At 43.1% G+C, this 15,197-nt stretch overlaps 1 protein-coding gene and 1 long non-coding RNA gene across 2 annotated transcripts in view; both read right to left on the reverse strand.

The window, feature by feature from the left end:
- The window catches only part of LOC137095984 (deleted in malignant brain tumors 1 protein-like), a 37,283-nt gene extending 35,182 nt beyond the window's left edge, over positions 1–2,101 (reverse strand). The window contains exon 1 of the mRNA XM_067463255.1: positions 1,891–2,101. Within this exon, the coding sequence (XP_067319356.1) occupies positions 1,891–2,101 (211 nt within the window). The remainder of the gene's footprint in view (positions 1–1,890) is intronic.
- Positions 2,102–2,127: 26 nt separating this feature from the next.
- Positions 2,128–7,982, reverse strand: LOC137096251 (uncharacterized). The gene is made up of 3 exons (XR_010909377.1): positions 7,205–7,982; positions 5,270–5,572; positions 2,128–2,196 (listed from the first exon to the last, which is right to left on the reverse strand). It is a non-coding gene; the product is annotated as an uncharacterized lncRNA (long non-coding RNA).
- Positions 7,983–15,197: the final 7,215 nt, after the last annotated feature.

Genomic DNA, 15,197 nt, shown 5'->3' on the forward strand with positions numbered 1-15,197 from the left:
ATGGTAATGCCCCACTTTTTTAAGCGTGATTGACTCGCTAAAAGCTCACCAAGCCATGAGTTGTCTTCAGGTGCAATTAAAAGACAGGTATAGGGATCATCCGATTGATAGTCTACGTAACCATGTTATGGTCTCTTTGATAATAGTTCTGCCAGAGATTTACAGACCACCCTCTTTGAAATCCATCTACCTCTATTGATTATCAAATCAGCGATTTCCACCGCAAAGTTGTCCGTTTTCAAAAGTTCTTGTTCTTGTTCTTGGCCACGATCAGAGGTGGAAATGGCAATAGAATCGGATGTTAAATTAGCAGTTGTCCACAGAGTATCTGCAATTGTCTCCTGCCGCTCAGGACCATCCTGATTCCTATACATATTAAAAAAGCCCTCCCATTCCCACAGTCCTCTCACATTCTGTCCTTTCCTTGTTCTCAATGTCCAGCAGCCCTCTTTCTCCTATTAAGCATGAGTCCTCAATCAAGTTCGCAAGAAGGGGAATGTCTGCCCTTGGGGGGTCATATTGCACAGGTGTTTTGATAATCAAGGCAATTCCTTTAAAGAGGTGATCAATTTTCTCTCTCAAGGTCTCCAATTGGTGAGAAAGAAGAGTGAACGATCTTCCCAAGAGGTCACACAGATGGGACAATTCATTTTTAAGAGGAAAGTTGCTGAATGCCTGAAAGCTGTAGGAAGAAAAACTTACTTATTGTTCCTGATATCTACCTGGATATAAAAATATGGAGGTTTATCATTCTTCATATCAGGTTGAAGATAAGAATCATTTGTACAGATTAACATTTTGAGTGGCTTGGCCTTTAAATGTTTATAAACAACCATGTATTGAAATAGTCCTGCCAGGTGTTGCCGCATGTTTTGTGTCCTTGACGGTATTGCAGGAGATCTTACTCTTTTACTGATATGGCACATAAAAAAGAACTATGCTTTCCTACCTGATTGAGAAGATCTCTAAATTACTAAGAATAACCCTGAACTCTACAGTAGAATTAAAAGGCAAGTGGTGGCAGCTCCTTCTTTGGAGGCTTTTAAGCAGAGGCTGCATGGTCATCTCTCAGGGGTGCTTTGAATGTGATTTTCCTGCTTCTTGGCAGAAAGGGCTTGTACTGGATTGATTCCGACTCTATGATTCCATGATTCTATGTTTAAGTGATAGCACCTCCAAAATTGTGGGTGATGTGATCAGGTCCTATGATGTCATTTCCTGAGTGGGCAGATTTGGCATCTAGGTTGGCAAGGTCCCATCTCCCTATCTGTGTTGTGTGTCCTCTCAGTAGTTAAGAAAACATATCAGATTGGGAAGCTGATTGAAGGCGTGTAAATCTCTGCCACTAAGAGCTCTTGAGAAAATAATATTATTGTCCCAAATGGTTTAGAAGAATTAAATATCAAAGTGGTCCCAGTTGGAAGCTATACGTGACTATCATTGCAGTTCTGCAATTTTTTAATAGATTAATCCCAAATCGTGTCTTGTTGATACTTTTTTTTAAAAAAAAACAAAACATATGATGAGGACTGTAGTTGATTAGTAGTTATAATTCTATTAGTTTGACATTCCTGTCTTCTGGAACTGAACATATATGATTGCATCAGGAAGTATGTTTATAAATGAAGGATTTGGTTGTTTGCTTAGGGTGGAGACTGGAGGCATGTGGGTATGGAAATGTGGCCAGTGCTTATCCATAGCTACCAAGATCTGTTTCTAGAGACTTAACTTCAGGTACCTGAGGAAGTAGACCTTAGTCTACACAAGCTTCTGACACCTACTTCTTTCTTACAGTCAATTTCCAAAGTGCTGCAAAACCCCTTGGCACTCTGCCTCTGCCGTTGTCTCTTTTCATGCCCTCTTCTCCTGCATCCTTTGCCAGAAACCTACCTGTGCACTCCACGCTGGCATCCTGGCTGTGGTTGCAGTGGTGCTCTCCCCATGGGCTTCGGGGACACTCCCTCAGGGATGCCTCTTTCCCCATACAGTCCAGTCCCTCCAGCCAGATGGGACCGGATCCTTGGCCATGATGAGCTCCTCTGAAGGCTTTGAGGGCATTGCCACAGCCCACCTCTCTGCATACAACCTGAGCATCGTGCATGTCCCAGCTGTTATCACACACGGTTCCCCACTCTTGGTTGTGCAACAGCTCTATCTGCCCAGAGCAGGGATTTGGGCCATTCACCAGGCGAGCCTCTGATGGGAGAAAATAAAATAAGGTTGAAATGTATCCATATAATTAGATCCAGCAGTTTAAACACAGCATTTATATCAAGGGGAGAAATCAATAATAATGTTCTGTGGAAACTTTCAGGGGGGAGACAACTTGTTCTGCTTTCAGGAGAAATCAGATATGTTAAATCTTTATATTTTAATTCTAATTCGGAATGGCATTGTAAAATGAATATTATATTTCTCTGACTGCCCCTACACAAGGAATAAAGAGCACCATTCAAATGCCAGAATATCTGCTTCTTCATTATTGTCTCTCCCAAAAAGTTTAGCAGATCTATAGGGATAACATGGGTCACAGAAGAAGAGGAGAAATACTTCTGGTCTGAGAGGCCTATTTCCACTTTTGAGTATTGCACCGACTGAATTCTGTAACTGTGCATGGCTTCTTCCTCACCAATGCACTCTTGTCTCGGGCCAAAAAAGGCACCTATGCATTTCCACCTGGCAATCAGAATAAGAGCTCTATTCTCACTTCTTCATGAGGAGGAAATCAGGATGAGGGACTTCCACTCCATAGATATCTACTGAGACATGTAGTCAGGTCTCAACTCCAAGCTGTTTTTCCATACATAAATGAATAGCCCTAAACGGTTCTGGCCCCACTTACCTCTCCGAACGCATCTCCACCTATGAACCGACTAGAACATTAAGATCATCTGGGGAGGCCCTGCTCTCGGTCCCGCCTGCGTCACAGGCGCGCTTGGCGGGGACGAGAGACAGGGCCTTCTCAGTGGTGGCCCCTCGGCTATGGAATGCAATTACCAGTGGACATCAGACAGGCACCATCATTGCTGGCGTTTCGGAGAAAGGTCAAGACCTGGCTTTATGAACAAGCGTTTGGTTAACAGTGCAACTGAACATAGGAAGACGGTAAATGGAACATAGGAATGATACAAGGATGATGAGTTTGGATCCGATTTCATTGAGGCGCTATGTTTGTTTCATGTTGTTTGTTAATTGTTGTGGATCGGTGTTGATCCTGTTGTTAGAATTGTTGTGTTTTTAATTGCACTAAGATTGTTATGATAATTTGTACCCTGTAAACCGCATTGAGTCACCTTTTTGGGCTGAAAATGCGGTATAGAAATGAAGCAAATAAATAAATAAATAAATATTTTTGCATAAATGTAGTAATTTCTGCACAGAAAATGCTGTTTTCTACCACATGTGAAATCTGTGCCAATAAAATCTACCCAAATTCTTAGTATCAGATTGATACTCAAAAAACTTTTGTCTACAATATTTCAAATAAGTATAAATATTTATTTGCAGACATTGTTTCAAGTGCTGCATTTCAACTTTCTGATGGAATATATTTTAGTGTTCAAAGGCAGCAGCATCTTTAAAGACCCTAAGATGGCAGTGCAATTGCTGATAATCTTAAGATTAGACTTCTTCCCCATCTAGTCCTCCCTCCCTCTCTTCAGCAGATGGTCTAAATAAAATTCCATGTTCCAATGACACATCCTCCCTTCCTGATGACGTGGAGGGGATCCTTGGGACAGTGAGAGCTACCACTTACGCTCTAGATCCTTGTCCTTCCTGGCTAGTTAAACTGGCCAGAGAGGGGTTATTGGAACAGTTTGTTGCAATAATAAATGCTTCACCGGGCCAGGGGAAATTCCCATCCTGCCTCAAGCAGGTGGTGGTAAGACTTCTATTAAAGAAGACTTCCCTGGACCCAACCATATGTAACAACTACAGACCAATTTCCAACCTCAGTTTTTTGGGCAAGGTTCTGGAGCGGGTGGTTGCCTCACAGCTTCAGGGATTCCTTGATGACACCGATTTTCTGGATCGTTCAAAGTCTGGCTTCAGGCCTGGGCATAGTACCGAGACAGCTTTGGTCTCCTTGGTGGATGACCTCTGCAGGGAACTGGACAGGGGGAGTGTGACCCTGCTTGTTCTCTAACCCTAACCCTATCCCTTAGTCATCTGTCATCCAACATAAACATATCTAGATGCCTACATTTCTGTTGGAATTCAACTCCACACTGCCTAAGTCTACAGTCCTCAATAAGGAACAGTTAGCTTTAGAAGAGGCTGAGGGAATCTCTCCCCCCCCCCCCCCCCGCCACGACTCCTGAATGTCAGTTGGATATTCTATTTGCTCTCTCTCTCTCTTTCTGCTCTCATCCTGATTGGTGATGTAAAACAAATACTTTTCAGGTTGCATGCCTTTGTTTAAGACCTCTGTGTTTTCTGCCTTTGCAAGCAGACCTCTCTCTGCTTTGTGTGTTTGAAGAGATGTAGTGTTTGGAGCTCTTCCTCTTGTTTAAGCCTCTGAAGAGATGGAGTTCGAGAGAAGCTCAGACCCAGTTCTTTTCTATCAAGAAATGTAGTTCTTATATTTTTAAATAAACCTTTTTGAAACTTTAAAGATTGAACTCTGCATCTTCAGTCCCCTCGGGGAGATAGGGCGGAATATGAATAAGGTCTTATTCTTATTATCTTTGCCTCCTAAGCTCAGAATTCTTTTGCAGCCACAACACTTCCCCTTCTGCTTGATGTGAGCTGACTCCTCAGCTGGGTATCCTGTTTATGTTTTTGAATGCTCTGCTCTTTTGGGGAGTTTTTCCTAACCATTTCCAGGTCATTCCTCACGAAGATCGCATCCAAACTATCTTTTGCCTGACACTCCAAATGTACAAGGTCCACCTGCTCCATTGCTTTTCCTTTCTTTTGCTCTTTCAGGTCATACCAAGCCCCTATACCTTATCTTACACACACATTCACACACCTCTTACATTCTTACAATCCAATCTCACCCTTCCTGTTTCTTTGTGGACACTTCACCCCGGCCCTCTCTCTTTTCACTATTTCTAAAAAGAATTCTGAGGCCAAATGGAGCCCAGAGAAGTCTCATGGATGAAGGCCCTCTAGTCAGTTTGCAACTTTCCTGTGCAGTGCCTGAAATCAGTCCTCAATAAAGGGAAATTATAAAAGGAAAAGTTTAAAATCCACAGAACACTATGTTGCTACAGTAGTCAGTGTGTGTGAACTTTCCTGGTCAAAGGGCCCCCTGACTCATTACCTGAGCAAATCAGACCAGCAGCTTCTCCAGATTCACAGGGTCCCCAATCCCTTAAATCACAGAGTATAATAGAATCCCCTTTCATGATACAAGAATTAAAGAGTAACTTGATGAGATTATATTTTCTTCCAAAGTGGGATCCTCTCGGGGTTGATAAGGCTGGTCCACAGTTTAATGCCCTACAAAAATATTCCGCCGTCTCCAGATTCCAGTAATCATCACAAATGGCATTCCACTGCTGCTCCCCGAACATTTCCAGTCTCCCAAAACATGGATTTGAACCGTTGACCAATCTGATCTGACCTGAAATGACGGAAAAGAAAGCTTGTTATTTTCCAACTTCATTCACTCTCCGTAGGAGAAGGCTTTTCACACTGAGGCTGCCCCAAGCGTTTGAGTGGTCATTTTAAGAACATAGAGCCACCCCATATATTCTTGTTCATTTGAGATATTAATGTAATGGAAAGCACCTCCCTCCCAATAGGAAGCATTTCAAAGATAAAGCACAGCACAGCAGGATAGCTTACTCACGCACAGCAAGAGGAAACAGTGTGACTGGAGGAATCCTGAGCTTAAAACCAATGAGCAGCAGAGCTTACCTTGAAGTGTGAAAAACAGTTTATTGCAACATAAAAAACTACATTTTATAGATAGGAAAAAATGGGGTCTAGACCAGGGGTCCCCAAGCTCTTTGAACAGGGGGCCAGTTCACTGTCCCTCAGACTGTTGGAGGGCCGAACTATAGTTTATATGGGAATATTGTGAAACATTTGTTTTATATATTGTAAAACATTTATTTGTAATTACAAATAAATGAAATTTTGACTTCAAGCATGTCGTGGCATGGGTAACAGGTTTACTATAGCAGCAGGAATCCATGAATATGTTTACTGATTAGCCTATCGGCCCAACTCCCATGATCTCTTGTCATGGGAGTTTGGCTGATAGTTTGTGGCAGCCACACAAAGTTTCTGGATGAGTAGAGGCGGCCCTAGGTAATTTTCAAAGGTAAGCAAACAGTATTTTGGCGCCCCCCCCCCAACCAATCACAGGAAGGCCCCGATCTGCTTGGCTGCCTTCTCGCTCCCTCCATTCAGATCCAGCACACACAGCATCCACACCTCCACCTCCCTCTTCCTTCCCAGCCCTCGAGCAGGAGAACAGCAGCATCCAGGCTGCTATTGGTTCAGCCGCCCCTTCAAGGGTTGGATAAATGCCCCCAGGGGGCCGGATCCAGCCCCCGGGCCATAGTTTGAGGACCCCTGGTCTAGACTGTCAAAATAGAAACTTGATTTAATCTCTATTTCCATCTAAACTTAAACCAAAAGGAAAGACTCAAAACTACATTCTGTATTCAGCTCTCTCACACAAAGACTTAAGAGAGAACACACTGACTGTGAGGTCTTGGTGGCTGAACACAAAAGGCATGCAACCTGAAACACATCAGTCTACGTCATCAATGAGGACGAGAATAGAGTGAAAGACAGACCGAGACAACAGGTTTTCAGGGCGGATAATGGGGAAGGTCTTCCCTTGCCTAATCCTGATTGCTACTTGATTTCTTGGGCGCACATGTTCATGTTTGTGTCAGTTCGATACTATAAAACCCATGATCCAAAGACAATCAAACATGGCACTTTTATTGTACGTCTTGTCTTGTCTTGAAAGTAAGGATCAAGGCTTAGTTAAACTCTAGAAATTCAGTCTCCTCGGTTTCTAGTCTCTGAATTGGGAAATAAAAAGGACTAGAGATATTAAGATGTATGGATTGTCTAGTCTGTTGATCTTAATACATTTCATTCATTCGGGGATACTGTGCATCAACAATTTCCTTTCTTTGTGAGAAAGTGTCCCGCCTACTAACTATAAAGCCTGATGCTCAGAATTTTGCTTTGGCTCTACCTGTTCTAGTTACCTGCTATTCTAGAAACTCACCTGAGCACTTTACACTCACATCCTGGCTGTGGTTGCAGTTGTGCTTTCCCCAAGGGCTTTTGGGACAGGCAGCCAGAGATATTTCTCCTCCCGTACAGTTCACATTCTCCAGCCAAATCAGAGCAGACCCTTGGCCATAGCGAACTCTCCCAAATGCTGTTGAGGCATCTCCACAATTCAGTTCCCGGCACACAACTTGAGCATCATGGGCATCCCAGCCACTGTCACACACAGTCCCCCACTGCTGGTTGTGTAACACCTCAAGATTCCCGGAGCAGCGATCGGGGCCATTTACTAGGCGGAGCTCTGATGGGACAAATGAGTTAACTGTGCAATAAGTTGTAAAATTCATTTTGAACTGTCTCGTCATAGTCTTTTCGTGGTTATGTTATCAAACACGACTACCCCAACCCCTAATAAAAAGTGATTTATCGTTAGGAATTTACAGTTTCCCAAGGGCAACAAGCCAGGATAAGATAGTGGCTTAGCCCCATCACCCCCAGACCCTTCTCTCTCCCCATCTATCCTCTTAACCATAAACTTAATTTTATTCCATTTTTATTTATTTGAACTGTCTCGTCATAGTGTTTTCATGGTTGTGTTATCAAACACAACTACCCCCACTCCTAATAAAAAGGGGGGTTTTTTGGTCATGTCAGGAGCGACTTGAGAAACTGCAAGTTGCTTCTGGTGTGAGAGAATTGGCCGTCTGCAAGGACGTTGCCAAGGGGACGCCCGGATGTTTGATGGTTTATCATCCTTGTGGGAGGCTTCTTTCATGTCCGTGCTCTCCCCAGATTCGAATCTGCAACCTGTTGGTCTTCAGTCCTGCTGGCACAAGGGTTTAGCCCACTAAGCCACTGGGGGCTCCACCTAATAAAAAGTGATTTATAGTTAGGAATGTATAGTTTTCCAAGGGCAGCAAGCCAGAATGCGATAAACTGGTGTCCTCTCTTTTGCATGTAGCCCCATCACCCCCAGACCCTTATCTTGCCCCCTCTATTCTCCTAACCATAAACTATATTTTATTCCACTTTTATTTCTATACATTTATGAAACATATTCTATTTTACTTCTTGGCTCAAGGGCCATCACTCAAGAACATTTCTCAGCCTCTGGATAAGGATATAACAAAAGATAGACAATAGCTCTCAACTGCCCCACTGCAGCCACCTCAATGGACTTCCTGAAGACCCTTCTTTGTTTACCTGGAAAACCCTGTTTCTGCGCTTCCAGGAGCAAAGGCCACATGATAAAGAGACAAAACACCGGTCTTGTCATATGGAACTCCATTCTGAAGGGGAAATCTATGTAAATCGAGAAATCCTCTCTAAAAGGATGGCGGGGAGACAACACGGAGGAGTTGACTCTTAATGAAGAAGTATTTATTTGTCAGCCTGCAAATGGCGGATAGTTTAGTTCAAGCTCAAAGGACTGCCACGTCTCCTCTCTGGGGTTGTAGCCTTTCAATCTGCAGATCGAGTTGCTTATAAAGTCTGCCTTTTTCACTATTGGCCCACTTTCACTTATTACATCTCTATTGTCTCACAGTAGAAAGCAAAGTGAACACCTGGAGTAGACACAAGGTCTCAAGTAGTAAGCGCCTGCCAAACACCGGTCTTGTCTTCTAGTTTCGTTCATGAGAAATTGGGAGGGGGAGAGTTCAAGAAGAAGGAAAAAACAATTGAAATGTCAAACTGCATTGTAATGTACAGATTAAGTTCTGAAAGGTTTGGAAATAGTGTTTTACAAGCAGCATTGGATATTCCAGTGGCATTAACATTAACATGTGTGATGGCGCGAGTGGCGCCACCTATGTATAGAACTGTTAGTTGTAAGATTTAAACTGTTGTATCATGCTTAATCCTGCCCCTTTTACCCTGCTTATGTATAGTTGTATGGATTGGTTACTTATAGCTGTCAATCAGTACTGTTTGGCTCCACCTCTTCCTACAGGAGAGGAGTGCTTCCTTTCTTTTCATTCTGCCATCAGAGTTTGTACCAGATGGACGTGAGTAAGATACTTGACTCTAAAAGACCCTGATTTAAATTACCTCTCAGCACCGGTTCTGAGGGTTTTTACCCTTGAGACTTGTGCTTCATGTTCAGACCAACCTGAATGACATTGGAAGTCTCAAGCGCCTTCAAACCGGTTCTTTTGGCACCAGAGGAAAATCCTGAGTCTTCAAACATAGGCTATCTGAACTGGGGTTGTGGTTTGTTCCGGCATTCATAGCCATTGAGGAAAGAGGAAACTTGGTGAAGCTTCTCAGCTTCAAACACCTTGGACCCAGGACTAACTGAGACTGTAACGTATATTTTCCTTCACCCCTCTGACGTTTCCAGCTCATTGCTTTAAAGAAATAACTCTTTGTGATCGATAAAACTTATTTTGAGTTATTTACAGCGTTTTGGGTTTTTGAGAGTTCCAGTTTCCTATAGGAGGGCAAGAAGCAATCCCCTGGGGAGAGATGCCACGTCCATGCCCCCTTCAATAAAAATAATAGCCCCCAGGCGCAACGGCACAACATGCAAAAGGAATATGATCAATGTGTTGTTGAAGGATTTCATGGCTGGAATCACTGGGTTCCCGTGAGTTTTCTGGGCTGAGTGGCCATGTTCCAGAAGCATTCTGTCCTGACATTTTGCCCACATCTATGGCAGGCATCCTCGAGGTTGTGAGGTATATTGGAAAGGCAAGGGAGGTGGATGCTGTTGATGTGGTCCAGGGGCTTGTTTAGTTCTTCCTATCCATGGCTACAAATGGTGAAGGTGTCATCCGCAAATTGGAACCACAGAGTGGGCTTTTTTGGTATTGTTTCTAGGACTTGTTTTTCAAAGTGCCTCAACCCAGGAATATGATCATCCGAGTTAAGTGAAAAACCCATGCTGCCAGCAGTGCATGAGTTAAACCAATGCAATGTAGAGCGTGTGTAGATCAGAGAAGGTAGTTAGATGGTATAACAACCAGAGACTTGAATCTGAATTAATGAGCTGATAACAATTTTGTATAAATGAGTCAGTCGCCATTTGTCCTGTCTCTTTCACTGTGATCATAAAAACAAGTAAGTGTCATTGTAATGACTAAAATGTAAATAAAACTTAGAGAAAAGAAAGTGTTTGAAGCTAGTTAATTGGGTAGCAATAAGCCAGATCATTACATTGATATATCCCCCAAACTAATTGCTTTACCAGTGCCACTAGTGGGTACACCTCATAAGGCTACAAGCCAATCAGCAGGCCCAGTGCAGTCGCAGTCAATCTACTTTACCCTTCTTTGGAAAACTTCCTAACTTTAACTCTGTCTCTCTGCCTAAGAAACCCCTTCTGCCCATGCATTTCAGTAAACATATTACTCGATGCAGCAGCAAGATGGCCAAGGAGGGCCAACAACACCAAAGGCATTGCTCTCAGTTTGATTCCGAAGTACAAGTTTGTGGGAGATGGGAGCCTCAGTGGACTACCCTGGGAATCCATTCCCTGACCAACTACGGCCCACTTCCAAATGAACTGCCACTGGGCATCTCATAAGGATGGAAGGATGCAACTATCTTAAGGTCTAGGAAGGGATCTAGCTGGCAAATCAGATGGAGCTGGTAGTAAGCAGCACTCGTGACCACTGCATCTCCTTGGGCTGCCCTTGGAGAGATGATCCTGGCGCACTCCCAAGCTGCGAATAGTCTTTCAGTGGAAGTGGGGCTCCATCCAGAACTGGGTGAAACATCTGAAATCCTAGGTTAAGACCCTTAATGCACTTTTGTGTTAGCTGGGTTCAGTTTCAATTTGGTCAGCTCTAGCCATTCATTTAGAGGAGATATACTATCCTTTGTAAAAACCATTTTTGAAGGCACGGAGAAATAGATTTGGGTGTCATCAGTGTGCATCAGCACCCCACTGAATACTTCTGGATGATTTCTCCCAGCACTTTCATGTAAATGTTAATAATCCCTTGTGGGGTGCCATATAACAGCTCAGAGAAGCAGCTATCCCCAGGCACCACTATCTGGACCCTGCCTGTGAGGGACAACAGGAACCACTGCAAAACAGTGCCTCTGATTCTTATATTACCAGGTGTTCCAGAAAGTTATCACTGTTGATATCAAATGCCATTCATAGATCTAGAAGCACCAACAGCAGCACACACCCCTTGTCAGTGGTAAAATGGAGATCATCCACTAAGATGGCCATAGCAGTGTCAACTCTGTATCCTGCTCTGAAGCCAGATTGAAATGGGTTGAGGAAATGTATGTCATCCAAGACTGCCTGCAGTTGAAGGGAATATGTGGTATTATTGAATATATGTCATCATACATTACCTGAGCACACAACTGAAGCATCTTTTCCAAGTTGGCAGTATGGATATTCCTCATCAATATAGTCACAGTCACTGAGAGCATCTTCTGTTCCTTTACAACTGAAAGAGAGTGGCCAGACAGGACTGTTTGTTCTTCCAAAGTAATCTCCCCAAGGAACTGATATGACATCTCCACACTCAAGTTCCTTGCACAAAACCTGAGCTTGATTCAGATCCCATCGAAAGCCACACAGGCCCCCCCACTCCTGGTTGCGGAATACTTCAATTTCCCCAGAACAGCGACTGAATCCATTCACCAATCTGAACTTTCTTGGATCTGAAATAGGCAGAACTCCTGTTACTTCTTCTCACCATTTCTTCACCAAAGATACAACACGGATGATCACATGGGGAGGGCAGTTTAGAAATATTGCTGGGATGTGTGACTCTATAGGAGGCAAACTTTGGCCCTCCATGTGTTTTGGATTTCAACTCCCATCATTCATAAAAGCAGGGAAGCTGATAGGGATTTCTGGGAGAGAAGTCCAAAACATCTGGAGGGCCAAAGTTTTCCCATGCCTGCTATAGAGTCACTCTCTGGATGGATCTGAAATTACAATATATGTGCTTACTGACAAAACTTTTACTCGCATGTTTTGACTGCCTCCTCATTGCTTCAATCCTGGGGAAGTTTCACTGCTTTCCACCTCCCAATGTTGGGCTTTAAATATCTTCAGTGAGCAGGAAGATCCTGAGATACAGAATCATCAACTCATAGAGTTGGAAGATATTGCATGGGGCATCTAGTCCTACCCCCGACATACAGGAAAAGGAAAATCAGATGGCCACCCAGCCTCTGTTTAAAAGCTTCCAGAGGGGGAGCTTGCACTACACTCCAAAGCAGAGGGTTCCACTATTGAACAAGGGCCCTTCCACATAGACATTTAACCCAGCATGCCAGGGCAGAAAATCCCACAATATCTGCTTTGAACTGGTTATCTGAGTCCACATTGCCATATATTCCAGTTCAAAGCCGATAATGTGGGATTTTATTCACCTATGTGGAAGGGGCCCAACTCTTGAGGTCAGAAAGTTTTTCCTGGTGGTCAGGTAGAATCTCCTTTCCTGTCATTTGAACCTATTGCTTAGTCTCCAAGGCAGCAGAAATCAAACCTGTTCCTTATGACATCCTTTCACATACTGAAACATGTGAATCACATACTGAAACATCTCGCTTCTCCTCTCACCCAGCTCTTTAAGCCCCTCCACAGAGAACATGGTCTCCATACTTTTTATCACTTTAGTCACTCTCTACTGGACATGCTCCAGCTTGTCAATATCTCTCTTAAATTGTGCTGACCAGAACTGAACACACCATGACTTCTCTTGATCTGGACATTAAAGTTAGTCCACAAAGTTATGAACAAGATTGGTTCTGTCGATTTGTTCTTAAGCTGAGTTTGTATGTAAGTCAGAACAGCTAAATGTTTTAAGTGTAGCTCCAGATATGTGTGTGTTTGTGTGTGCATATATATAAGCTTCAGATAGCATAGGGAACAATTAACACACACTGTGGTGTTTGTTTTGCTGTCTGTGCCCCTGTTCAGAAGATTCAGAAGATTTCACCTCACTTTCTGTCCCTGTGAAAATTGGATTTTGAATGTGTTGAATAGCCCTGGGCCTAGACAGAACCCTGCGGCACGTCAACACTCACTTTTCCTGGTATTGATGTCAAGCTAACTGGATGGTAATGGTTTGGGTCCTATTTTTTCCCTTCTTGAAAACAGGGACAACATTTGCTGTCCTGAACGGAGAGTGAGTAACTGGAAAAACTATACCCCCAAAACCAGCAAAACCAAACATTTCTGTAATTTATGTGACCCAATTAAAAATATGATAATGCTTAGTAAAATGGAAGAAAGTAGAAAAAGAAGGAGACCATAACAGACGGCCTTATTCGAATCAAGAAAATTGTGGACTTGAATTTGCGAGACAGGAGCAGGACAATAAATGTCCCAAGGTCTTGGAGGTCTCTCATTCATGAGGTAGTCATAAGTCAGAAACAACATGATTGCAAATAACAAGAATAACAACTTGGCAACTTGCCTCTATACCGATTCAATATTTCATAGTGATGCAATCCTACCTGCACATTCCACACTTGCGTCTCTGCTGTGGTCACAGCCGTGTTCTCCCCACTGTCCTTTGGGGCATTGCCTTAAAGAGTTTTCTTTCCCGGTGCAGTCCATGCCCTCTAGCCAGATGGGACCAGTCCCTCCTCCAAAACGTGCTCCACCAGATGCCCTCAAGGCCTCTCCACAGCCCAGTTCCCTGCACACAACTTGGGCATCCTGTAGATCCCAGCCAGCATCACAAATAGTCCCCCACGTTTCATTGTGAAACACCTCGACCCTTCCAGAACAGTTACTGGAGCCATTCACAAGGCGAAGCTCTGATGAAACAGAAGAGTTACAGCGTCACACTAATTTTTCAGTCTTAGGAAATTTCCTGGGGATCTCACAATAAAGATTGGAAATGCTGTGAAGGTATTAATGTGGGGTAGGAGGGGAAAAATCAGATATACAGACATGTACAACACCAGTGGGTTGTATGGAGAAGTAGCATGGGTAATGCAAAAGACGAGTTAAATTCAAATTCAAAACACATGGGAAATCCATCATCTTTTTAATAATAATAATAATAATAATAATAATAATAATAATATTTTTATTTCTTACCTGCCTCTCCTTGTGGCTCGAGGTGGGTTACAGAATAGTTTAAACACATAAACATTGCAAAAATACCACAAATACACATATTAAAATGTATTTCCATAAAATACATATTAAAATACAAAAAACAGGGGGGAAAGGACACATGTTTAAAACTGACTGGTACATAATGCAGTTCAATGCATTTAAACTGGATCTTCAGTCTAAAATGACTAGATAATGCAGTTTCATTATATGGCATTTATTTATTTATTTATTTATTTATTTATCGCTTTTATAGTCCGCCCTTCTCACCCCGCAGGGGACTCAGGGTGAATTACAGTGTACACATATATAGCAAACATTCAATGCCAATTTTTGACATACAAACATATACAGACATACACGGAGGCTATTTAACTTTTTCTAGCCACCAGGGGAGCTGTCGCTTTCATCGTCCATCTGCGATGCTGATGAAGTACCTCCGCATTCCTCGCATGCTTCCCCGCTGGAGTGTTTCTTTATGGCCTCATAGATTAGTTAATTTAGCCTCCCCACACTTTAAGGTGGTACCTTATTTTCCTACTTGACAGATGCAACTGTCTTTCGAGTTGCAAAGGTCGACAACAGGCTACACAATTGGTTGGAAACCCACTCCAACCCGGGCTGGCTTCGAACTCATGACCTTTTGGTCGAAGTGATCTTAATGCAGCTGACACTCAGCCAGCTGCGCCACAATCCCGGTGCTGAGATGGGGGCTGAGATAAATTTCCTGACAAAGATGTAAGATGTGAAAAGTGATCTGTCTATTAGTGTTGGGGAACCTGAGCTGTTAGGCTCAAAAATAACCCTCAGTTAGAGTAATTCCACCAAAATATAGTACCATGAGTAAACTCCATAACCAGCAGAGACTTATGTACGGTGAGCAGGGATAGCCTTCTAATCATCAGGATGGCTGAGGATTAAAGTTAAGGTTCAAAAGATTTAT

Source organism: Anolis sagrei, chromosome 2 (assembly GCF_037176765.1).
Source record: "Anolis sagrei isolate rAnoSag1 chromosome 2, rAnoSag1.mat, whole genome shotgun sequence".
In the NCBI taxonomy this organism is placed as follows: Eukaryota; Metazoa; Chordata; class Lepidosauria; order Squamata; family Dactyloidae; genus Anolis; species Anolis sagrei.